General features: G+C 46.0%; 1 protein-coding gene across 1 annotated transcript in view; it reads left to right on the plus strand.

Moving 5' to 3' along the window:
- Nucleotides 1-26,718, plus strand: part of GALNT17 (polypeptide N-acetylgalactosaminyltransferase 17) — a 591,258-nt gene that overhangs the window by 435,436 nt on the left and 129,104 nt on the right. Inside the window, exon 6 of the mRNA XM_054559161.2 lies at nucleotides 12,647-12,764. Within this exon, the coding sequence (XP_054415136.1) occupies nucleotides 12,647-12,764 (118 nt within the window). The remainder of the gene's footprint in view (nucleotides 1-12,646; nucleotides 12,765-26,718) is intronic.

Genomic DNA, 26,718 nt, shown 5'->3' on the forward strand with positions numbered 1-26,718 from the left:
ACAGTCAGTGTAGTTTGCTGATGATGCCTGTTCTAGACCTTTCTCTTTTTCTTTTCCCCAAATGTTCACTCAACCATGTCTCATCTCACAAGATAGCTAACCAGACACTTTAAAATATATATACACAGTATATATAACGTGTCGATGGCTGACAACAGCTTAATGTGTTACCACTTCGTAAGAAGCATAGTGCATTTACAAAAACACTCTTCCAAGGCTTATTTGCAAATCAGTTTCTCAAAGCTTCAAGGAAATATGATTACCAAAAAGTAAAAGTATTATCCTAAGAAAATTGCTTATAGGGAATATCTTACTAGGGAGTTTCGATGTGGATCTTTGTTTTAATAAAACAAGCCCAGACAGAAATCAGTCAGCCAAGGAGATGAGTTTTGAGACTGGCAACTTCAATCCCCACTGGCGTTTTTTTCTGCATCTGTGAAAAATCACACCCCAGAGAGATGAGCGCTTCCTTTATCCTACAAAAGGAAACGCTCTTAATTCCTTGACAGTTCACTTTCCAATCTGAAGGAAGTTGTTGTTTCAGCATGAATTATCTTTTCAGCAACAAAGATGAAAGTGCTACTTCCACTTAAAGGCAAAGCACTGGCCTTTGGGTCCTATTTTCTTGTGAGATTATTTGTGAGCTGGATGCAGTGTTTGATTGTTTTAAAAGGCAGCCGACTTGTCCTTTTGGTATTTATATGTATAGCAGAGGCAATTGGAACTCTGGGCATTAAATTACCGTAATGTGCCAGTTGAGAATTCTATTCAAGCCAGCCAACTCCTTCCTCAAAATTATATTTTTAGTGTTTAGCAGCTGCAAGTTCCCAGAAATCTTCAAAGTGGGATCACTTATTTCACCCAGTGCAAGAGCTCTTAGCTGCTGCCAGTGTGAGATGATCTGGTCTGGGAGGCAGTTGGGTACCTGGGAGGGGCGAGAGATCAGAGGCCCCCTGGGTTGCCCCTAGTTCTGCACTTATTTGCGTATGTTTCCCCTTGGTCAGGTTACTGAACCTCTGAGCCTCAGTTGGAAAATGGAGCTAATAATATCTACCAAATAGAGCTGCTTTGAGGATTCAAAATAATTATGAATCAACCAGGCACAGTGGCTCACAGCTTTAATCCCAGCATTCTGAGAGGCCATGGTGTAAAGATCGCTTCAGGCCAGGAGTCGGAGACCAGCCTGGGCAACAGAGTGGGACCTTGTTTCTACCAAAAGGAAACAATTCGCAGGGCATGGTGGTGCGTGCCTATAGTCTCAGCTATTTGAGAAGCTGAGGTGGGAGGATTGCTTGAGCCGGGAGACTGAGGCTGCAGTGAGCCAAGATTGCACTACTGCACTCTAGCTTGGAGTGCAGGTTCTTTTTTCTGCCTTATGTATTAAAAATAAACACATTTTCAACATTAAAAATAAAAAAAAAATCAGCCAGGCGCGGTAGCTCACGCCTGTAATCCCAGCACTTTGAGAGGCTGCAGCGGGCAAATCGCTAGGTCAGGAGTTCGAGACCAGCCTGGCCAAGATGGTGAAACCTCATCTCTACTAAAAATACAAAAAGTTAGCTGGGTGTAGTGGTAGGTGCCTGTGATCCCAGCTACTCAGGAGGCTGAGGCAGGAGAATCGCTTGAATCCGAGAGGCGGAGGTTGCAGAGAGCCAAGATCACGCCACTGCAGTCCAGCCCAGGGAACAGAGTGAGACTCCATCTCAAAAAAAAAAAAGAATCACAAATTGTCCTAAGGTAGCACCAGATGCATTGAGATGCCCAGTAAAGGGTACTATCAGTCTTGAGTGATGTGCTCCTATCTCATTCTCCTCCTCCTTCCCTGCCTGGTCTTTTGGCCACCGTGGCTTACCGTTATCCCCACAAAACAGGATCCATTTGCCTGGGGAGTAACAAGCAACTCCCCATGAGATCACAGGCTTTGATCAATAGGGGACTGATCACTTGTCACAAGGAAGGAGAGCATGGGGAGTATCCTCCAAAGCAGTGTCTCCCGTGGGAAAGTGACAGGAGGGTTTTATGGAATGATGGAGAGGGGAGAGGGTGTGTCATCACATGCAGAGGAGGGGTTCCGGTGGCGCAGGCACAGGGAGCCATCATGCCATCGTGCCAGCACCCAGGTCGCATGTGATGGTAATGGAGCTGTAGCTCTCTTTAGCACCATTACGAGAAAGTTCACTTGAGTTCATCTGTAAGTCACTGGGGAAGGTCTGTCAGGAGGTGGTGTTAACCAACTAGGTGACTATATAGGGTTTAGGAAGAAACAGGCTTCAGGGCAGAAGCCTGTAAAACAGGCTGATTGCTCAAATTGAGTACATTGCTATAATCCCTGGAGACCCTGCCTGTTTGCTTACAATACTGGTGCCTGTGCCAGCGGGTATAGACTGGATGGGTGATACAGCTAAAGAAGGGCAATATCCGCATTGGGCATTTATTCTAATGTATTAGGAGATGGTGTAAAAGAATTCACCATTGCTGATATTATCACAAAATGCACTGAAATGAGTGAATTTGTTTTTGTTTTTGTTTTTTGAGACGGAGTCTCGCTCTGTCGGCCAGGCTGGAGTGCAGTGGCATGATCTCTGCTCACTGCAACCTCCACCTCCTGGGTTCAGCGATTCTCCTGCCTCAGCCTCCCGAGTAGCTGGGACTACAGGCACGCACCACCATGCCCAGCTAATTTTTGTATTTTTAGCAGACACAGGGTTTCGCCATGTTGCCCAAGCTTGTCTCGAACTCCTGACCTCAGGTGATCCACCCACCTCAGCCTCCCAAAGTGCTGGGATTACAGGTATGAGCCACCGCGCCCAGCCTGAAATGAGTGAATTCACATTAACCAACCTACTGATTGCCAAAGAGGTTGGCGGTACTGCCCAAACACTCAGCACTGATTATACCTTGAGGGTTGGATTTGAAGACATTCATACCAGGACAACTCCAGGGTTGAGGATGAGTGTTTTGCACATGGGACCTTGGAATGAGAAAGTGCTTAGCAAACAGCTGAAGCAGAACTAAGACCAAAGAAAACGGCAGCTGTTTGAGTCTGAGGTCAGAGAAAAGCAGCAAGTCCCAGCAGACCAGTGGGAATCAGGAAACAGAAAATAGAGTCAGCCCCTGATCCCTGGGTCAGGAACTATCATCATGATACAATTTGGAGATATGGCTGCCAGAGAACAGAGACCAACGGGTGGCTGGGGTCTAAGAGAATGTCAAGAGATGACACGTGTCAGGGAAAAGCAAGGGTAAGACATGACACCACCAGGACTCGTGCCCAACAGGTGACTGAGACAGTGAGCCACATGGTGACAAGCAGGCATCCAAGCAGGAGAATGTCACCAAACAGGGGAATGAGGGGTGGGTGGGAGACACTGGTCCAAAGGGGCTGCCTTCTGGTGCATTCTGGAGATAGACACTCCCCTAATTTACAGGCTATGGATCAGCAAATTTTGTTTTGCTTTTTGTCTTTTTTTTTTTTTTTCTTTGAGATGGGGTCTCGCTCTGTCACCCAGGCTGGAGTGCAGTGGTGCAATCATAGCACACTATAGCCTCCAACTCCCAGGCTCAAGTGATCCTCCAGCCTCAGCCTCCTAAGTAGCTGGGAATACAGGTGTGCACCACCATGTCTGGTTATTTTTTAAAAAAATTATTTTTGGTAGGGACACATAGTCTCACTGTGCTGCCTGGTCTATTCTCAAACTCCTGGACTCAGGCAATCCTCTAGCCTTGGCCTCCCAAGTGCTAGGATTACAGGTGTGCAGCACTGCATCTGGCTTACAGTCTCTGGTTTCTAGCTCCTTCTTTTCTCTCCACCACTGGAGCCTGCTCTTCCCATACCTACAGCCTTACTCATTGATGTACAAAACAGGGACACAAGCCTTCAACCAGAAATTATTATTATTACACTGTAATATGTAATGAAATAATTCTACAGCTTACCATCATGTAGAATCAGTGGGAGCCCTGAGCTTGTTCCTGCAACTAGAGGGTCCCATCTGGGGGTGATGGGAGACAGTGACAGATCATCAGGCATTAGATTCTCATAAGGAGCTCTCAACCTAGATCCCTCACATGCACAGTTCACAATAGGGTTTGCACACCTATGAGAATCTGATGCCGCTGCTGATCTGACAGGAGGCAGAGCTCAGGCGGTAATGCGAGTGATGGGAAACCTCATCTGTCAGTACAGATGAACCTTTACTCACTTGCCTGCCACTCACCTCCTGATGGGCAACTCGGTTCCTAACAGGCCACCAACTAGTGCTGGTCCATGGCCTGGGGGTTGAGGACCCCTGGTGTAGAGTAGCCAGGCCAAAGGATCTATAGGGTTGATGGCTGGAAAGGAATTGAGAGAGGCAGAGATGCCAAGGAAGAACTTGTACTTAATTCAGAAGGGAATAGTGAGCCATTGAAGGATTTAGAGGAGGGGAAGCATCTAGAATGCCAGTGAGCCCTTTGTCACCTATGAAAAGAAAACACAATGAGCTCGAGAAAGCTGTATATGTCTTGGTGCAAATATCTGGGGCTGCCACCCTCATCTCACTGTCTATTCCTTTTCTGTCATTCAGTTGGAACTGTTGTGTGTGTTGCATATATTTCTGTAACAGCACCAATAAGTGATTATTTTTAATTTCTGTTCTTCTCTTCTGTAATGGAGCTATTAGGCTTTGGCAGATCCCTTAATATGATTATCATTTTTGAATGATTTTGAATTGAAGTGTTTGCACTCATGGTCGTAATCGCAGTTGACTTTGAAGGATGAGGCTGAAGACTCACGTTCTCTGATCTCATCAGCCCGCAAGTGGTATCAACTGCAGCTTCCACAGCTGGGTAGGTGGTGGGGACACCTTGGAAGGGAAGCGGCAGCCGTGCTTTGCTCCTGATTGTCAGGATGAAGTGGCTGGCCTGCCACTCATGAGGCAGGTGCCAGATGGGATGGGCGGTAGCTTCCTGTTGGAGGACTGCCCCTCCCCAGTCAGAGACAAGGACAGTCCCTCGTTTATCAGTCCAGGCGGGTAGCTCCAGAATACAAAGCAGGTGCCCACTGAGCTCACCAGCAACACTGGCTGGCCTAACCATGGGCAGATATGTCTTTTTTTTTTTCTTTTTAAATTTGTTTTGAGACAGGGTCTCACTCTGTCACCCAGGCTGGAGTACAGTGGTGCAATTGCAGCCTCAACCTCCCAGGTTCAAGTGATCCTCCCAACTTAGGCTCCCAAGTAGCTGGGACTATAGGCAAATGCCACCACCCCTGACTAATTTTTTATTTTTCGTAGAGACAGGGTCTCGCTATGTTGCCCAGGCTGGCCTCAAACTCCTAAGCTCAAGCAATCCTCCCACCTCGGCCTCTTAAAGTGCTGGGATTACAGGTGTGAGCCACCATACCTGGCTAATTTTTTATTTTGTGTAGCGATAGGGATTTTTGTATTTTTTGCTTTGTTGCCCGAGCTGGTCTCAAACTCCTGAGCTCAAGCTATCCTCCTGTCTCGGCCTTCCAAAGTATGAGGATTATAGGCATGAGCCACCCTGCCAGGGTGATACGTCCTTTCATTATTTAATGTCCTCCACAATGATCCCCAGTGAGACATTAGCCACCTGGCAGGGGTCTTGCCAGCTCCTAGCGCTATAGGGAAGGCTTGGTGTTTGCAGAACAGCGGCTTTCTGCTTCTGCTTCCAGGGAGGGTCACCAGCTGGGGCCAGTTCCAGCCTATCCTTTCCAGCCTCTGTCAGGTTCTGTAAGCAGATTTTGATCGTGACCGGCAATTTTCTTTTTTTTCTTTTCTTTTTTTTGAAATGGAGTCTCACTCTGTCACCTAGGCTGGAGTGCAGTGGCATGATCTCTGCTCACTGCAACCTTCTCCTCCCAGGTTCAAGTGATTTTCCTGCCTCAGCCTCCCAAGTAGCTGGGATTACAGGCACCTACCACCACGCCCGGTTCATTTTTGTATTTTCAGTAGAGATGGGGTTTCACCATGTTGGCCAGGCTGGCCTCGAATTCCTGACCTCAAGTGATCTGCCCACCTCAGCCTCCCAAAGTGCTGGGATTACAGTTGTGAGCCACCACACCCAGCCAGTTAGGACAATTTTCCTGTGACAGCAACAGCGACCATCGCCACACATTCATTCCACATCCCCGCTGTACTGGGCTTACCTCCTGTCCCTTCATCTGTGGGTTCTGATGGGGCCCGCCTGGGACACTGGTGGAGGTCTGGTTTCCCACGGCCTCCTGGGCACCTCTGGGCTGCTGCCCTTGCCTGATTCGAAGGAAAACATACCGAATGGAGACCTCGCCACTTTGTTGTGAGAAACCCCAGAACTCAAAGAGAACCCTGTCATGTGTGCTGAGCAGAGCTGTTTCCAGCAGAGAGGGGACTCCGGGCAAGTCATGCTGCTGCGAAGCCTTGTCTCCTTACCACCCACAGCCGCAGATACCATCCAGATAAAACCTAGTTACATTAAAATATCAGGCTGGGCCGGGCACAGTGGCTCATGCCTGTAATCCCAACACTTTGAGAGGCTGAAGCAGGTGGATCACTTGAGATCAGGAGTTCGAGACCAGCCTGGCCAACATGGTGCAACCCTGTCTCTACTAAAAATACAAAAATTAGCCAGGCATGGTGGTGGGTTCCTGTAATCCCAGCTACTTGGGATGCTGAGGCAGGAGAATCGCTTGAACCCAGGAGGCAGAGATTGCAGTGAGCTGAGATGGCGCCGCTGCACCCTAGCCTAAGCAACAGGGTGAGACTCCATCTCAAGAAAAAAAAAAAAAACTCAGGCTCCTGACGGGGAAAGATGTTGCCCAAAGGGTAACTGAGAGGGATCTGAAGAAGAGGGAGCCTGTCTACTCCCCTCCTCAGTGAAGGTGATGTGATGAGCTTCTGATCCCTCTGTCTCCTCCCCCTCGTTCCTCTCTCCTTTCCTCTCCCCTTCTCTCCTCTCCTCTCCTTCCTCTCTCTAGCACTTCATCCTGCTCTCCCTCCTCCATCTTTCATCCCTCCCTCCCACCCCTAGTTAGAGCACACTCCCCTGATATCCAGTTGGTCCCTGAGGCATCATGGCACTCTTCCCTACCAGGAGTCCTCCCCCAGATCTGTTCTGTACATTCATTCACTCAACAGTATTTGGTGAGTGCTCTAGCTGCTAGAAAGTGGCAGGCATAACTTCTCTGCTCTCAGGGAGGTACCTGAACATCCGGCGGGATAGAAGGCTCCGCAGCCACAGCATGGTCCCACAGGTACAAACACGAATCTCTGAGTCCCGTCTCTGGACCCAGTCCATGGTTCTGGGCCAGACCCAAGAAACTGCATTTTTTTTTGTCTCTTCTCTTTTCTTTTTTTTCTTGAAACAGATTCTCGCTCTTTCCCCCAGGCTGGAGTGTAGTGGTGCGATCTCAGCTAACAGCAACCTCTGCCTCCTGGGTTCAAGCGATTCTCCTGCCTCAGTCTTCCGAGTAGCTAGGATTATAGGTGCATGCCACCAGGCCTGGCTAATTTTTGTGGGTGTTGTTTGTTTGTTTGTTTGTTTGTAGTAGAGATGAGGGTTTTCCCATGTTGGCCAGGCTGGTCTCGAACTCCTGACCTCAAGTGATCTGCCCGCCTTGGCCTCCCAAAGTGCCGGGATTACAGGTGTGAGCCACACCGCACCTGGCCGGAAGCTGCATTTTCTAAGGAGTTATTGGGTTGATGCTGATGCAGTCGGCCCGTACACTGAACTCTGGGAAACAACTTTTCCGCACACAGGGCAGTGCCCAAAGCCACAGCTTTGGGAGAGTTTGTGGCCTGGGCACTTTCTGTGATTTTAACTGCCCTGTTTGCCTCTGAGAGGTTAGAAAGCAGAGTCTTAGAGCAGGGTCTTCACTACACAGTCTTGTCAGTGTTGGGTGTTTTCAGACTCCAAGCGTAGGCTTTTGGGGAAATTTTTTGTAACTTACCAGAATTGCTTGATGTGCTCACAAATGCCCTCTAGAAAATGGAGCTAACACCAAGGACATCTCCCTGTCCTCTGCTTCTGTGCTGATGCCAGCATACCCAGGGACCTGTGTCACTAACATATCTCCATAACTCAGGTAGACGCTGACTCCGGCTCTTCCAGAAGGAATCTTCCCTGTAGCCTTCCTCTTCTGGCTGCGAGCTAAAGCTTTTTTTTTTCTTTTTTCTGCTCTGGATCATAAGAAGGAGAGGTTAGCTTAGGTCATCATCACCATTTGGTTGCAAAGAACAGAAACTTATCTAACACTGTTTATGTGGAGAAGAACCAATTGCAAAGACACAAAGGACCCTCCTGTAACTTAGGGGCAGAGAGCAGAGCCAGGGCTCTCAGCAGATGGAAAGCCAGGATTCCCGGGTGTCCAGTCACCCCCACACCCATGTAATCTCCATTGTACATCTACCTCCACCTTCTGCTCCATCATCCATGTGCATGGAGCCCCTCAGGAACTGCTCACAATGGCAGCCTGAGCCCTGAACGCGTGTGAGCCTATTGAGTTCTAGCTCCCAGAGCTGTCTTCATTTCCAAAGCCACCCCTTCAGGAGAAACCTAATTCCAAGCTTCAGAGGAAACATAATTTGACCTGGCTTGGGATCAGTGCTCATTTTCTGGTTTGGTTAACTGAGGCCAGGGAATGGGCTCATTGGATGCTTTTCCAGACTAAAGGTCAGGCTGCTTCTCTAAAAGGGGCTAAGAGCTGGGAGGAAATGATGGACATTAGAAGCCATGCTTTTCCCTGGCATAGTCCAGGGTGGCCCTGCTGCACTAGCAGAAGCAAGGTCCTCTTTGCATAAGTGTGATTGGCATGAGATTTCTGTAAAAACACAGAAGGGCACATCCCAGTAAGAAGGTGAAGGCACATTACTTATTGAGCCCCTGCTCTGTGCACTGGGCCCATTACAGGTTTTCTCTTGTTTAATCCACACAACAATACCCTGTAGAGATTTGTTTGCTTCTTTGTTTGAGACGGAGTCTCGCTCTGTCACCCAGGCTGGAGTACAGTGGTATGATCTTGGCTCACTGCAACCTCTGCCTCTCGGGGTCAAGTAATTCTCCTGCCTCAGCCTCCTCAGTAGCTGGGATTACAGGTGCACACCACCACGCCCAGCTAATTTTTGTATCTTTAGTAGAGACGGGGGTGTCACCATGTTGGTCAGGCTGGTCCCAAACTCCTGACCTTGTGATCCACCCACTTCAGCCTCCCAAAGTGCTGGGGTTACAGGTGTGAGCCACCGCACCCAGCCCCTTGTAGAGATTTAACAGGAATCTAGAGTGCTCCATTGACTTATGCAATTATAGTCTTCAGTGGCAGCACCAGCGTTTAACTACACATTTCATGCTTGTGCTACCACTGAAGGTGAATGAAGAGGCTCATCCACTGCTGCCTCACCACATGAGTACCAAGTGGCTTTCCATGGAATCAGAACCTGGATGTGAAGGTTGAAGTCAGGTTAGAAGTCAGAACCAGCTGATGAGAGTCTGAGACTACAGTCCACCCTTTGGCCCCAAAGAATTCCACCTAATAGCTTCCTGGTGGCCCCAGTGGAGTTTCAATGGACCTCCTGCGTGAGGTGTCTCTTTTGCCCAGGGAAGCACCTTAACGATGTTTCTGGCCTTTGGCAGTGGGGGCATTTGCCAGTTCCTCCATGAAGCCTTTTCTAAAGCGTGCAGTAAAGCAAAAGAGCTAAAATCAAGGGCTTTGAAGCCAGGCAGATGCTGAGTTCTATTCTGTGACTCAGGGCAGGTCACCTAATCTCCGTGTGCCTCAGTTGTTCAATGGAGATGGTTCTGCCTCCTTCAGTGGATTGTGGCAGTGCATACACGAGATGTGCGTGAAAAGTGCTTTGCATCTTGTGCTTGAGACAGGAAATTGCTCAATAAATGGTTGCAATAACAATAATAATTATTATATTATTCTTATATTCACTCTTAGTTGCTCGGATGACAGAGGTATGTCTTCTGTTTTCCCATCTACTACAGCACCAGCAAAATGCCTTAAACATCTTTATCTCCATGTGTACCCAATGTTTAGCTCCAAATTACAAGTGAGAACATGCGGTCTTTGGTTTTCTGTTCCTGAGTTAATTTGCTTAGGATAGTGGTCTCCAGCTGCATCCGGGATCTAGAGTACATCCAGCTGTAGCAAAGGGCATGATTTGGTAGATGCTGAGAAAATATTTACTCAATGAATTTATTATATAAGGGTCCCTATAAAGTCTGGAAACAGAGGCAAAAAGATATAATAAATTATCTATTGATACTATACTACAGTGCACAATGTAATACAATACAATACTTAATATTATCAGTGTGGTTTTTCTAATTTACAACACATGGTCCCATGCATCATACAACATTGCAATGAACGTGGTAGAATAATCCAGCATTCCTGTCGACCCCTGCACATATATGCATGTGTGGTATTGTCTCACATGATCAATCGATTGATTTTTGAGATGGAGCCTCACTCTGTTGCCCAGGCTGGAGTGCAGTGGTGCGATCTCGGCTCACTGTAACCTCTACCTCCCAGGTTCAAGCGATTCTCCTGCCTCAGCCTCCCGAGTAGCTGAGACTAAAGGCACGCACTACAATGCCTGGCTAATTTTTTTATCTTTAGTAGAGATGGGGTTTCACCACGTTGGCCAGGATGGTCTCGATCTCCTGACCTTGTGATCCGCCTGCCTCAGCCTCCCAAAGTGCTGGGATTACAGGCATGAGCCACTGCGCCCGGCTCTAACATGATTTTTTAAGAATTTTGGATACAAGAGGTACACGTGCAGATTTGTTACATCGGTATATTGAGTGATGCTGAAGTTTGGCCATCTGTTGATCCCGTCACCTAAATTGTGAACATAGTACCCAATATGTAGTTTTTCAACTCTCCCCTCTCCCGTTCTACCTGCTTTTGGAGTTCCTAAGTGTCTGTTATTACCATCTTTATGCCTGTGTGTACCCAGTGTTTAACTCTCACTTACAAGTAAGAGCGAATGGTATTTGATTTTCTGTTCCTGCATTAATTTGTTTGTTAGCTCGGCCAGAAGATGCATTTTCTAAGGAGTTGTTGGGTTGATGCTGATGCAGTTGGCCCCTGGACTGAACTCTGGGAAACAACTTTTCCACGCTAGTCTTGAGTGCCTGTGTCCATGCTGCAGCAAAGGGCATGATGCTGTTCCTTTTTATGGCTGCGTAGTATTCCATGGTGTATATGCAACACATTTTCTTTATCCAGTCCACCATTGATGAGCACCTGGGTTGATTTCATGATTTTGCTATTGTGAATATTGCTGCAATGAACATGGGGATACAGGTATCTTTTTGGTAGAACGATTTATTTTCCTTTGAGTATATACCCATTAATGGGATTGCTTGGTTGGATAGTAGTTCTATTTTTAGTTCTTTAAGAAATTTCCAAACTGCTTTCTACAGGGGCTAAACTATTTTACACTGCTACCAACAGTGTATAAGTGTTTTCTTTTCTCCACAACCTTGCCAACATCTGATGGGTTTTTTGTTTTTTGGTTTTTTTTTTTTCACTTTTTAATAATAATTGCTCTGACAGGTGGCCTCACATGGTTCTTGTCTCTAATTTTCAATAGGTCAACTTGTGCCTTTAGCCTTCCCCAGAAGACACAACCAAGGGGATGAATTCATACAAAAATAAAATAATCCTTTGTCCCAAATTCAAGGTTACTCTACAGATGCTCTCTTTGTCTCTCCTGCTGAGACCTCCTCTCTGCGGGCTGAGGTCGTCTCCTTGCCATTTATGATGGATACCTTTAGGCACTAGGATGTGTTTCCTCCCTGAGTCTTCTCCCTTTTCTAAAGACCCCACCCTGGTCCACTTTCTCCCACCATAACATGGAGATTGGAGCCCTTGCTTGCAATCTTCTCTCCAGTTTCCCGTTGTACTCCTCGCTTGCTCATTCTCTTTTTCCTGGGGTGGGGAGTGATGCATCTTGCTTCTCACCTCCGAGTTTCTTTGAGACTGCACAAGGACCCCCCATCGTATCACTCAGCTGTCAACAGAGTTCAGCAGGGACCACTTCCTATGTGTGCAGACGCTATGGGATACATGAGACCAGCCCTTACCCCATCTGCGAGGGAGCCGCATTATGCCTAGATGCTTCTGAAGCTAAAAGACAGCTTCACAGGCCAGGCGTGGTGGCTCACGCCTGTAATCCCAGCACTTTGGGAGGATGAGGCAGGCAGATCACCTGAGGTCGGGAGTTCGAGACCAGCCTGACCAACATGGAGAAACCCCGTCTCTACTAAAAATACAAAATTAGCTAGGCATGATGTCGCACGCCTGTAATCCCAGCTACTCAGGGGGGTGAGGCAGGAGAATCGCTGGAACCCGGGAGGCGGAGGTTGCGGTGAGCCTAGATTGCATCATTGCACTCCAGCCTGGGCAAGAAGAACAAAACTCCGACTCAAAAAAAAAAAAGACAGCTTTACAGAGAGACAGAGAGAGGAGGTGTGAGAATTGAGGGAAGTGACTTGATTTGCTAGGCTGGAACAAGTACATGCTAGGCTGGAACCCAGTACATTCTAGGCTGGAACCAGTACATGCTAGGCTGGAACCAGTACATGCTAGGACAGTGCCTATGGAAGGGCTTCTGACGCTGACACCTCAATGAGCTTCCCTTCTTTCTCCCTCCCGCAGGACCCCAGCCATGATAGGCTGCTCGTTCGTGGTCAACAGGAAGTTCTTCGGTGAAATCGGTCTTCTGGATCCTGGCATGGATGTGTACGGAGGAGAAAATATTGAACTGGGAATCAAGGTTTGTGACATGGTGTCCCTTACTTTTGGTGTATCCATGTTTGTGAGCAGAGTGACTTGGTCATCCGTGGGGTGTATTTAAAGCTTCCTACGGCTGATGAATGACAGATTCATTTACTCCGCCTTGTTCCTGGGGGATGCATGAGCTGCACTGTCACCCCTCCTTAGGTAGGGAAACCTGGGCTTTCCCTTGTCTAAAAGTTGGCTGATAGGTTTCATGCCATGGCCACACACTCTGGGCATTAGCTGGAGAGGGTGGTTCCCACTCCCATTCAGTTTTGTTCTCTCCTTAAATTTTTCTTAAATGATCTCGTTAAATTAATATTTTCAGTCCAGGCACAGTGGCTTTTGCCTGTAATCCCAACACTTTGGGAGGCCACGGTGGTAGGATCACTTAAGGCCAGGCATTCAAGACAAGCCTGGGCAACAGAGCAAGACCCTGTCTCTACAAAAAGTAAAAAATTAGCCAACCGTGGTGGTGCATGTCTGTGTCCCAGCTACTCAGGAGACTGAGGTAGGAGGATGGCTTGAGCCCAGGAGTTCGAGGCTGCAGTGAGCTATGATGGCATCACTGCACTCCAGCCTGGGCAACAGAGCAAGAGAGACCCCGTCTCTCTCACAAAGGCATTTGTGTTTTAGTTTTTACACCTGCAGATTTATTTTTAACAGCTCTATTGAGATGTTATTGACATATACAGATTTTGGTGGTTCACAACTGTAATCCCAGTGACCTGGGAAGCCGAGTTAGGAGGATCACATGATCCCAGGAGTTCAAAACCAGGCTGGGCAAAGTAGTGAGATGCTGTCTCTATGAAAAATAAAAAAAATAGCAAATATGTATAATCCCAGTGACTTGGGAAACCAAGTCAGGAGGGTCACTTGAGCCCAGGAGTTTAAAACCAGCCTGGGTGACAACAAAACCATCATCTCCACAAAAGATAAAAAATTAGCCAGGTGTGGTTGTGTGAACCTGTAGTCCCAGCTACTCAGGAGGCTGAAGCAAGAGGATCACTTGAGCCCAGGAGTTCAAGCTTCAGTGAGCCATGATTATGCCATTGCACTCCAGCCCAGGCGACAGAGCAAGACCCTGTCTCATAAAAAAACAAAACAAAACAAAACAAAACTACATGTTTAAGGTGTACAGGTGATGTTTGGATATACGTATACATTGTGAAATGAGCACCACAATCAAACTAATTGACACATCCATTACCTCCATCTAATTAGCACTGTGTGTGGAGGCTGGTGAGAAGATTTAATTTAAGATCTATCCTCTTAGCAAATTAAAAGTCTACAATACCATATCATTAACTGGGGCCACCATGCTGTACATTAGATCTCCAGAAATGATTCATTTTGCTTTGCAGTGACGTGGCAGGAAAAGTCTGAGTGTGAGGCTCTGCAGGCTTGGTGGTGATGGTGGTAACTGCTTAGCAGGCAAGACTGTGTGGCTGTCCCCAATCCCTAAAGCAAGGAGGGGGCTCCTGGGTCCTTCCCCCAGCAGCACAGTCCTGTCCACCAGTGCACCTATACCACCAGATTGTGGGATCATGTAGATTCTCCCTTCACTCCCTGTTTTTTGTTTTTTTATTTATTTATTTTATTTTATTTGAGATGAAGTCTCACTTTGTTGCCCAGGCTGGGTGCAGTGGCGTGATCTTGGCTCACCGCAACCTCCATCTCCCAGGTTCAAGTGATTCTCCAGCCTCAGCTTCCCAAGTAGCTGGGATTACAGGCACGTGCCACTGCACCTGGCTAATTTTTTATATTTTTAGTAGAGATGGGATTTCACCATGTTGGCCAGACTGGTCTTGAACTCCTGACCTTAGGTGATCTTCCCGCCTCAGCCTCCCAAAGTGCTGGGATTACAGACATGATCTCCCATGCCTGGCCTTTATTTTATTTATTTATTTATTTATTTTTTATTTTTTGAGAAGTAGTCTCGCTCTGTCGCCCAGGCTGGAGTGCAGTGGCGTGATCTCAGCTCACTGCAAGCTCCAACTCCTGGGTTCACGCCATTCTCCCACCTCAGCCTCCCAAGTAGCTGGGACTACAGGCGCCTGCCACCACGCCCAGCTAATTTTGTTTTTGTATTTTTAGTAGAGACAGGGTTTCACTGTGGTAGCCAGGATGGTCTTGATCTCCTGACCTTGTGATCCACCCTCCTCGGCCTCCCAAAGTGCTGGTATTACAGGCGTGAGCCACCACACCTGGCCTATTTTATTTTTTATTTTTCTTCTTTTAACTTTCATTTTAGGTTCAGGGGTTCATGTGCAGGTTTATTATATAGGTGAATTGTGTATTAACTGTATTGGTAATTGACAGCTCAATGAGCACAGATTGGTGCACAGATTATTACCCAGGTAATAAGCATAGTACCTGATAGGTAGTTTTTTGATCCTCACCCTCCTCCCACCCTCTGCCCTCAAGTAGGCCCCAGTGTCTATGGTTCCCGTCTTTGTGATATGTGCTCAATGTTCAGCTCCCACTTATACGTGAAAACATGCGGTATTTGGTTGGATGTTCCTGCATGAATTCAATTACGATAATGGCCTCCAGCTCCATCCATGATCTCCTTCTTCCACAGCTGTGCAGTATTCCATTGCGTACATGTACAACACTCTCTTTACCCAGTCTGCCATTGATGGGCATTTAAGTTGATTCCATGTCTTTGCTGTTGTGAATAGTGCTGCAGTGAACATACGTGTGCATGTGTCTTTACGGTAGAATGATTTGTATTCTTTTGGTTCTATACCCAGGAGTAAATGAGATTACTGGGTCAAATGGTAATTCTGTTTTAAGTTCTTTCAGCCATTGTGGAAAGCAGTTTGGGGATTCCTCACTCCTTGTTGATGGGCTGGAATGAATGGTCCCTGCAGAGCCCAGTCTGCCCCCAGGCAATTTCTCCCTGGCTTTGTCTCCTGCATGACAATTCAGCTCCCCTGCTGCTCAGGGTAGGTCTTTATTAAAGTGTCACTTGCGTCAGGGTCATAGATGTCACCCTGGAGTGCAATTACCTGCTTCTTACAGTACTTCAAGGCATCTCCAGCAGCTGGAGATGGGGGAATAATTTTGCCTCTTAACTTTCCAGAGACCACATCATCCTGCAGGCTGCAAGCTGATCTTGACATAAGCCTTGGTTTTCTGCCAGTTCTCTTAAAGTAGGATTGAGTGCTGTTGGTTGCAGAAAGGCAAAGGCCTGGGTTCGGAGTCTACACAGAATTCTCTGGTTCTCATGTTTCCAATCAGCAGCATTCACCTCGCCTGGGAACTTGTTAGAAGTAAAAATTCTTGGGCCCCATCCCAGACCTACTGAATCAGAAACTCTGGAGTGGCAGGGAGTCCAGTTCCCTGTGTTTACCAAGCCCTCCCACCCCACCAGGTAACTTAGTTATGTGCCCTTGTTGGAGAGCTACTGGTCTACCCCTAGGTTTAGCCAACTTCCTGGCAAATGCATGTCTTTTAGAAGAAAGGAGCCCAGGTGAGAATCCACCTCTTTCTAGTCCCTTCTCCGGGTGCCCCTCCATGGCCACACTGGCCCAAAGTGAGTCCTTTCTTCTCACTCCAGCCTACACAGCCAGACCCCTGTAGGCACCAGCACCTACTACCTTTTTAACTTCACGTACGGGTGTCTCGACCAGGTGACTACAGGGTTCTTGATGACAGAGCTCCGTTTTTCAAATGAAATAATATACACAAGGCACTTCCGAGACAATACTACTCCTTTCATTTTGTGCTTTTTGTACTACTTAGAGCTCGAATGAATTGCATAATAAATGCATTCTTAAGAAATCCATCCCCACCGCCTGAATAAAGAAGCAGGGCTTTATGTAAATATATATACATGCATATATATAATTTTCATGTAGTGTACACACATACATTTACATATACAAGCTTACCTGTAAGTAATGACCCAAAACCCTATGCTTTCATTCAGTGGAAAAATTTTAATGTGAGAACACTATTTTCTTGATTTTTTTTTTTTTTTTTTTGAGATGGAGTCTCGCTGTGTCGCCCAGGCTGGAGTGCAGTGGCGCGATCTCGGCTCACTGCAGGCTCCGTCCCCTGGGTTCATGCCATTCTCCTGCCTCAGCCTCCCGAGTAGCTGGGACTACAGGCGCCTGCCACCTCGCCCGGCTAATTTTTTGTACTTTTAGTAGAGATGGGGTTTCACCGTGTTAGCCAGGATGGTCTCAATCTCCTGACCTCGTGATCCACCCGCCTCGGCCTCCCAAAGTGCTGGGATTACAGGCGTGAGCCACCGCGCCCGGCCAATTTTTTTTTTAAACCAAGAAATGGCTCAATCTGTGATCTTTCTAACTAGTCTTTGAAATTTTGTGTTACTTTTTAATTCCATCCTCAGTAAGTAAAGATCTGTCACAAGAACACAAGAATAGAAAGTCTTACTGTGAACAAAAATAGCAGTTGACTCTAGGGCTCTTGCCTGCATGAAAGGCAGCTTGCCTGTGACTAAAACAATCAATACAGAAAAGGACTTTTTAAAAAAGCCAGAAATGAGAAAATAAATGAGATGGAAATCGAAAGGTTTCATCTTGTTCTGAGTAATAGTGATCAGAAACTATTAACAAAGCGTATTATAGTAGCATGTCTAAATGTTAAGAGAAAAAAATTCTCCAAGGACAGAAGAAAAGATAGGTTACTTTAAAATGATGTGAAGTCATTCTCCAATATATCAGTCCATTTACAAAGAAAAGGCATTCTCTTCTTCTGTTCTCTTATATAAAAACATGGCACCCAAGACTGCTGCATCTTGCTGGAAAGTCCTTTCTAAAGGAAGACAAGGGAGACACACTTTCAGATTCCCAAACGACCAAAGAATGTCTTGACTTTATCACAGATCCCAAGGACTGAATAAAAGGCAGAGTTTCTGTGTGGGTGCATTGACTTGTGAAAACATTTGTGAGAATGATTTATTTATTTTGGGTATATATCCAGTAACGGGATTGCTGAGTTGAATGGTAGTTCTGTTTTAAGTTTTTTGAGAAATCTCTAAACTGCTTTCCACAGTGGCTGAAGTAATTTACATTCCCACCAGCAGTGTACAAGTGTTCCTGTTCTCTGCAGCCTTGCCAGCATCTGTTGTTTTTTAACTTTGTGTGAGAGTGTGTGTGTGTGTGTGTGTGTGTGTGTTTGTTTGTTTGTTTTTTGAGACAGAGTCTTGCTCTGTTGCCCAGGCTGGAGTGCAATGGCACGATCTCAGCTCACTGCAACCTCCGCCTCCCGGGTTCAAGTGATTCTCCTGCCTCAGCCTCCGGAGTAGCTGGGACTCCAGGCACGCACCATACCTGGCTAATTTTTGTATTTTTAGTAGAGACAGGGTTTCCCCATGTTGCCCAGAATGGTCTCAAACTTCTGACCTCAAGTGATCTGCCCGCTTCGGTCTCCCAAAGTACTAGGACTACAGGCATGAGCCACGCTCCCGGCCTTGAATTTTTAATAATAGCCATTCTACCAAAAAGACATCTGCATTCATATGTTCATCACAGTGCTATTTGCAATGGCAAAGACGTACAATCAACCAGGTGCCTGTCAACAGTGGATGGGATAAAGAAAATGTGGAACGTAGACGCCACAGTATACTATGCAACCCTAAAAAAGATGGAAATCGTGTCCGTTGCAGCAACATGGATACAGTGAAAGGCCATTATCCTAAGTGAGTTAACGCAAGAACAGAAAACCAAATACCACATGTTCTCACTTATACATGGGAACTAAACTTTGGGTACCCTTGGACATAAAGATGGGAAAAACAGACACCAGGGACTACTAGAATGGGGAGACAGGCAGCAGCCAAGGGTTGAAAAACTACCTATTGGGTACTATGTTCACTACCTGGGTGATGGGATCAGTCGTTCCCCCAAAGTTCAGCATCACACACTACACCCATGTGAGAAACTTGCCCGTGTATCCCCTGAATCTAAAACAAAAGTTGAAGTTTAAAAAATTAATATGGGGCCAGGCGTGGTGGCTCACGCCTGTAATCCCAGCACTTTGGGAGGCCGAGGCGGACGGATCACGAGGTCAGGAGATTGAGACCATCCTGGCTAACACGGTGAAACCCCATCTCTACTAAAAATACAAAAATACAAAAAATTAGCCGGGCGTCGTGGTGGGCGCCTGTAGTCCCAGCTACTTGGGAGGCTGAGGCAGGAGAATGGTTTGAACCCGGGAGGCGGAGCTTGCAGAGAGCAGAGATCGTGCCACTGTATTCCAGCCTGGGCGACAGAGCGAGACTCCGCCTCAAAAAAAAAAAAATTAATACAAGAAATGAGCTCTCCATTCCCAGACACACACACACACACACACACACACACACACACACACACACACACACACACACACACACACACACACACACACACACACACACACACACACACACACACACACACACACACACACACACACACACACACACACACACACGCAAAATTTTGACACCAATAAGCCATGATGGAAGAAAGGATATAAGAGGGTTTGAGGATGCTCGAGTGAGATAACCTTGCCTATTCCAGCTCAGCCTCAGGGCCTTTCCATGGTTCAGCCCCTGCAGGGGTCTTCTTGTTGGGTTCCCTGTTGCTCCATAACAGTTACCAGGAAGCGATTCAGACTCTGAGTCCGTGTTGGCTTAGATGAGTCATGATGAGTGATGGGCAAAGAACAAGTGTATTTTAATTTGCACTCAGAGTAAACATAACATTCTTAAAAAGCAAAGTTTAACCCAGATGCCTTAATTGCTGGTTGCATAGCTCAAGATGTCTCTGAGCCATTCCATTTCTCTGAGGAGCTGGGGTGCCACTTTCAGGACTCAGGTGGAGGCACGGTTAGAACTCCTGCCATCTTGTCTAGCTCTGTCCATTCAAGCTGAAGGCACTGAAGACCTGGGGGGTGGTTCACAGACTCAGGGTTTCATAGTGTCCAAGCCAGCTGAGATCACATCAGCAGTGGGTTTGAAGGCTTGCCTTCTTCGGAGGGATTGTTTACAATTGTTTGTTTGTTTGTTTGTTTTGAGATGGAGTTTCACTCTTGTTGCCCAGGCTGGAGTGCAGTGGCGCAATCTCGGCTCGCTGCAACCTCCATCTCCTGGGTTCAAGCAATTCTCTTGCCTCAGCCTCCCAGCTAGCTGGGATTACAGGCGCCTGCCACCATGCCTGGCTAATTTTTTGTGTTTAGTAGAGACGGGGTTTCACCATGTTGGTCAGGCTGGTCTGGAACTCCTGACCTCAGGTGATCCACCCACCTCTACCTCCCAAAGCGCTGGGATCACAGCTGTGAGCCATCACGCCTGGCCTACAATTTATACATATATAGACAAGTTCTCACTGTCACCTAAGCTGGAGTGCAGTGACAAAAATTATAGCTCACTGCAGCTTCCAGCTTCTAGAATCAGGTGATCCTCCTGTCTCAGCCTCCCAGGTAGCTGGTGCACACCACTACAACCAGCTAATTGTTGTTTTTTGGTTCTTTTGTAGAGATGGGGTCTCACTATGTTGCCCAGGGTGATGTCAAACTCCTGACCTCAAGGGACTGTTCCACCTCAGCCTCTCAACATGCTGGGACCACAGCCGTGAGCCACTGTGCCTGGCCTTATATAGAAATTATGAGCCATCTGGAATAGCCAAAGCCCCAGGAACCTGAATGAAAATGGCATTTCCCACTCCCACAGGTCTCTTGGCCCTGTCTTTTGTTCTTGGTTTTGCTTCCCTCTTGTCTACAGCTAGCTCTGGCAAGGACTTCTGCCTGCCCTCTTGATCCCAGCCCTAGCCGCTTCTCTATGGTTTTAGGGACCCATCCATCCATGTTAATCAAGATAGATTTCCCCCTGACTTCTCTGAGACCTCTGGCATCAGGAACCCTGATGTCCCAAGGCCTCCTGTGTCCTGTGTTGTCCATTTGGAACTCTCGAGCTCAAGTTTGCTACATCCATTGAATAATGTAATTTGCATAATGGTCCATCCTGGAGAGGACCAGACCATCAGTCCGTTATCATTTTCATACTTTTTTAGATTGCATGAGTCTTTGGTTCTCTCACCTGTTGCACTGGTCAAGGTTGGATCCAAGGCCTGGTCTGAAGGAGGTCATCTTTGGCTATGTGAATACCTTTGTAGGGCAGAGCCCAAGTTTATCTGTGATACAGTTCAAAGCAAAGTTCCTGGTCTTGTCCAAGTATAGAGTGAGCCTTGAGATGTCACAAACTGGTCTTTCATGGAGGGGCATATATGATTGGTGGCCAACAGTTCAACTGAATACTTCTGATTATAATGGTAACTTGGTGAGTGCCTTCTGTAGCCCAGCAGACATTTCCACTGGGGCTACCACAGTCAATACATGGGGTCTCTATCTCCATGAAATTTATAGTCAGACAGAAATACTGTTCATTAAACAAATAATTAGCACTGTGATGAGTGTGAAGAGACAAGTTAGAGCAATGCTATGGGAAAATATAGTAAGGAAATATAGCCTAGTCTAGGGAGTTGGGAGGAACCTCCCTACGGAAATGCTATTTAAGAAGTTTAAAATGAGTTTAATATAGATAAGCAAAGAAGGAGGTGTGCAAGGAAGAATATTCTAGACAGAGAGAAAAACATCTGCAAAGATTTGGAATTCTGAGAGATAAATGTGTCCTGAGGACCTTGGGAGTTCAGGATGGCTAGAGCAGAGAAAGGGGGAGGAAAATCTCTTAGATGCAGCGACAACCATCAAGGTGGGGCCCAGATTATGAGGATTGATAAGCAGAAAGTTGGCTTTTTCTTAAGGTTCACTGTAGACATTTTAGATAGTTAGGTTAGGTAGATAGGTATGTAGGAAGAAAGAGAGAGAGAGAGGGAGGATACATAGATTAGAGAGAGAAGGATGGATGGATGGATGGATGGATGGATGGATGGATGGATGGATGGATGATAGAGACAGATGATAGACATAGTATATAATAGAGATATAGATGATAGAGATGATGGATAGATAGATATAGATGATAGATGGATAGAATGATGATAGATTAGATAGATGAAATATATAGATAGATATGGATAGATTGATAGATGATAGATTAGATTGATAATAGAGATAGCAGATAGATCGATAGATGATATAGATAGATGAGATATAGATTAGATAGATAGAGATGATGAATTCGATAGATGATTGATAGTAGATAGATATAGATAGAGATGATAGACTGATTATATAGACAGATAAATAGATGATAGTTTGATAGATTAGATAGATGATAGATTAGATACATGGATGATAGATGTAGATGATAGATGGATATGAAGAAGATAGATATAGATGATAGATTAGACAGATGATATAAATAGATGGTAGATAAATTGATAGATGATAGATAAATTGACAGATTAATAGATAAAATGATAGCTAGCTATCTATCATTCATCCATAGATAGATGATAGATAGATGAGTGATAGATAGATAGATAGATAGATAGATAGATAGATAGATAGAGGAGACATAGATAGTCTCAAGTACCCATCACTTACCACCCTTGAGGGGATTTAAAAGAAGTAAGAGGATTAGACTTTTCTTTTTACTAAAAAGATAATGATGACAGCCGTGGGGAAAATGGATGATAAAGCTGCGTACACTCAGGAAAAGCTGGTGAGAAGGGGCTTGACCTATATGGTTGTGACAGTGGGAGAGGAATGGACAAATTCAGGAAGTAGAAAAGGCAAGACCTGGAGACTGAGTATATGTAGGGGATGATGAGAAGTGGGAGTCCAGGCTGAGCAGGTGGGAAATAGTGGTGCTGTTCTCTAAGGAGCGCTGTTGGAGGAGGTTTGGGAGAAGGTGGAAAGATTATATAAAAAATCTCATGTTTCTGAGACACCCCAGGCAAGCCCAGAGGCATTTGCTGTGTGGGGATTAAGCCAAGGAGGGAGCACTAAGTCTGAGATAGACTTGGATGTACCGGTGCCCTTTAGGAGGTGTGATAGACAGACAGTGGTTGTATTAATCTGTTCTTACACTGCTATAAAGATATACCTGAGACTGGGTAATTTATAAACAAAGACAGTTAATTGATTCACAGTTCTGCATGGCTGGGGAGGCCTCAGGAAACTTACAATCATGGTGGAAGGGGAAGGAGAATCAAGGCATGTTTTAGCTGGTGGCAAGAGAGAGACCAAGCAAGGGAGGAAGTGCTAAACACTTTTATGTTTTGTTTTGTTTTGATTGAGACATAGTCTCTCGCCCTGTCGCCCAGGCTGGAGTACAGTGGCTCAGTCTCAGCTCACTATAACCTCCGTCTTCTGGGCTCAAGTGATTCTCATGCCTCAGCCTCCCAAGTGGCTGGGATTACAGATGTGCACTACCATGCTCGGATAATTTTTGTATTTTTAGTAGAGTTGGGGTTTCACCATGATGGCCAGGCTGGTCTTGAACTCCTGGCCTCATGTGATCCACCCGCCTTGGCCTCCCAAAGTGCTAGGATTACAGCCGTGAGCCACTGCGTCCGGCCACATTTAAAGCATCAGATCTCGTGAGAACTCACTCACTATCATGAGAACAGCATGAGGGAGACCACCCCCCATGATCCAATCACCTCTTACCAGGTCCCTCCTTCAATGCGTGGGGATTACAATTCGGATTACAATTCAAGATGGGATTTGGGTGGGGAGACAGAGGCAAATTATATCAGTGGTGGTTCACTGAATGAGAGGAGTGAATGAGAAAGGATTATTAAGGGTGCCTCCCAGGTTTCCCAGCAACTGACTGCAATCCCCTAAATAGAAGACTCTGGTAGGGTAGGTTTGTCAGTGGGGACATGAGTAGTTCCATTTTAGAAATGTTGAGTTTGAGGAGTAGCAGTTCTCTCTAACCTGACAGTGAGATGTCAAGGGAACACAAGACTGGGAAGGGACTCTGGCCAAGAGGATTTGGCAGAGGGGTGCCAGGACAAGAGTTGGCTGTTCTCCATTCCACCCTGGAGTCTGCAAGGCCACAGTGCTTAGGGTGTGGGCTGACTTAGAGAAGCGAGGACATAGGGATTCCTGCTATGGTTTGAGCGTGTGAGTTACAGCAGGTAGTGGCCATATGTGTTATACCTGGTGGGAATGTAAACTAGAACAATCACTATGAAAAACAGTGTGGAGATTCCTTAAATAACTAAAAGAAGAACTACCATTTGATCCAGCAATCCCACTACTGTTATCTACCCAGAGGAAAAGAAGTCATTTTACAAAAAAGATACTTGCACACACATGTTTGTAGCAGCACAATTTGTAATTGCAAAAATATGGAACCAACCCAAATGCCCATCAATCAAAGAGCAGATAGAGAATCTGTGGTGGCTGGGTGCAGTGCCTCACACCTGTAATCCCAGCACTTTGGGAGGCCAAGGCGGGCAGATCACGAGGTCAGGAGATCGAGACCATCTTGGCCAACATGGTGAAACACAGTCTCTACTAAAAATACAAAAAAAAAAAAAAATAGCTGGGCGTGGTGACGTGCACCTGTAGACCCAGCTACTCGGGAACCTGAGGAAGGGGACTCTCTTGAACCTGGGAGGCGGAGGCTGCAGTGAGCCGAGATCGTGCCACTGCAGTCCAGCCTGGTGATAGAGCAAGACTCCATCTCAAAAAAAGAAAAAAAAGAATCTGTGGTGTATATATATATATATATACAGTGGAATACTACTCAGCCATAAAAAGGAATGAATTAATGGCATTTGCAGCAACATGAATGAGATTGGAGACTATTATTCTAAGTGAAGTAACTCAGGAATGGAAAACCAAATATCGTGTATTCTTGTTCATAAGTGGGAGCTAAGCTATGAGGATGCAAAGGAATAACACAATGGACTTTGGGGACTTGGGGGGAAAGGATGGAAAGGGGGTGAGGGAAAAAAGACTACAAATGGGGTGCAGTGTATAGTGCTTGGGTTATGAGTGCATCAAAATCTCACAAATCACCACTAAAGAACTTATCATGTAACCAAACACCTCCTGTTCCCCAATAACCTATGGAAATAAAAAATAAAATAAATTAGGAAAGTACGATTTTAAAAAAGTGAAGCCTATCATCTTTTTTTCCCCTCCCGAAATAATTTTGGGGAAAAGAAACTTAGTTTTTCAAAATGTTTACAACTTTCACATCTCTGCTCCATTGTCTAATTTCAGGCCAGTATGTGGCTTTCTGAATTTCTCAACTGGAGTGCAGTAGCAGGATCTCGACTCACCGCAAGCTCTGCCTCCCAGGTTCAAGCAATTCTCCTGCCTCAGCCTCCTGAGTAGCTGGGACCACAGGGGCATGCCACCGCGCCTGGCTAATTTTTTGTGTTTTTAGTAGAGATGGGGTTTCACCGTGTTAGCCAGGATGGTCTCGATCTCCTGACCTCATGATCCACCCACCTCAGCCTCCCAAAGTGCTAGGATTACAGGCGTGAGCCACCACACCTGGCCACCTGTTTGCCTCTATGTCACCTGCCAGGAAGAGACAGTCAGGCCCCCGTAGCCCCTCCCTAGAGCTGCAGATGATGAGCTGCTTACCTGTAAGTTTGTCTCTGCAGTGGCACCTTTTTCTTCCAGCTTTCACTGTTACACAACGTACTCAGCCTCGGTGCAGAACAAAGTTTTATTGCACATGGAAAAAGGGGAAAAATTAAACAGATTCCCTGGCATTAGATAGCAGGGCCATTTTGCTATCTTTATTAAAATGTATTGCCATCTTTTTAAAGAAGAGTAACAGGCTAATCTATTTAAAAAGCTGTAACACGCACGTGCATGAACACACATGCACACACACACACACACACACCACACACCAAACAGCCCTTCCTCAAGAGACCTTCCAAACGATGTCCAGGACCGTGAAATCAGTTGTAGACTAAAAGGTCCTCCTGTCTGGGCACGGTGACTCACGCCTGTAATCCCAGCACTTTGGGAGGCTGAGGAGGGCGGATCACGAGGTCAGGAGATGGAAACCATCCTGGCTAACATGGTGAAACCCCGTCTTTACTAAAAATAAATAAATAAATATAAAAAATTAGCCAAGCGTGGTGGCACGTGCCTATAGTCCCAGCTGCTCGGGAGGCTGAGGCAGGAGAATCACTTGAACCTGGGAGGCAGAGGTTGCAGTGAGCCGAGATTGCGCCACTGCACTCCAGTCTGGGAGACAGAGCCAGACTGCGTCTCAAAACAAACAAACAAACAAAAAAGGGCCTCCTTCTTAGAGTTTCTTAAATTCTGTAATGCTAAATTTTATACAGTCTGGAAATTTTCCCCTGAGTGGATGAGAGGTTTAGATTATTTTGTCTCACTGTTTTTTTCCCTTCAAAACAAACTGGAAAATGAAGAATTCAGTCATTACATTTTATGCTAATTTCTTTTATTTTAATTCAACATTTTTGATGGAAAACTTGAAACGTACACAAAGATAGCACAGTATAATGAATCCAAATGTACTGATCATTCAGCTTTAACAAATATTAACATTTTGCTGTTTTTTTCAGTTACTGCTCATTGACTTTTTAAAAGCAAATCCCCAGACATCGTCTCATTCCATCTATAAATACTTCACAGTGCATTGCCAACATATAAAGACTCTTTAAAAACATAGTCTCGACATAAAATTACACTTAGGAAAATCCATTACCCAGTCCATGTTTTCTCAAAAATATTTCTCAAAACTCAGTTACATTTTCTCAAAAAATTTTGTTTGATAGTCAGCTTGCTCAAATAAGAATCCCAGCAAGGTCTACACATTGCATTTGGCTGGTCTGTCTCTAAAGTATCTTTCAATCTGCAACATTTCTTCTCACCTTTATTTATTTATTTATTTATTTATTTATTTATTTATTTTGAGACAGAGTCTCGCTCTGTCGCCCAGGCTGAAGTGCAGTGGCGCTCTCTCGGCTCACTGCAAGCTCTGCCTCTCGAGTTCACACCATTCTCCTGCCTCAGCCTCCAGAGTA

Source organism: Pongo abelii, chromosome 6 (genome assembly GCF_028885655.2).
Source record: "Pongo abelii isolate AG06213 chromosome 6, NHGRI_mPonAbe1-v2.0_pri, whole genome shotgun sequence".
Lineage (NCBI taxonomy): Eukaryota > Metazoa > Chordata > Mammalia > Primates > Hominidae > Pongo > Pongo abelii.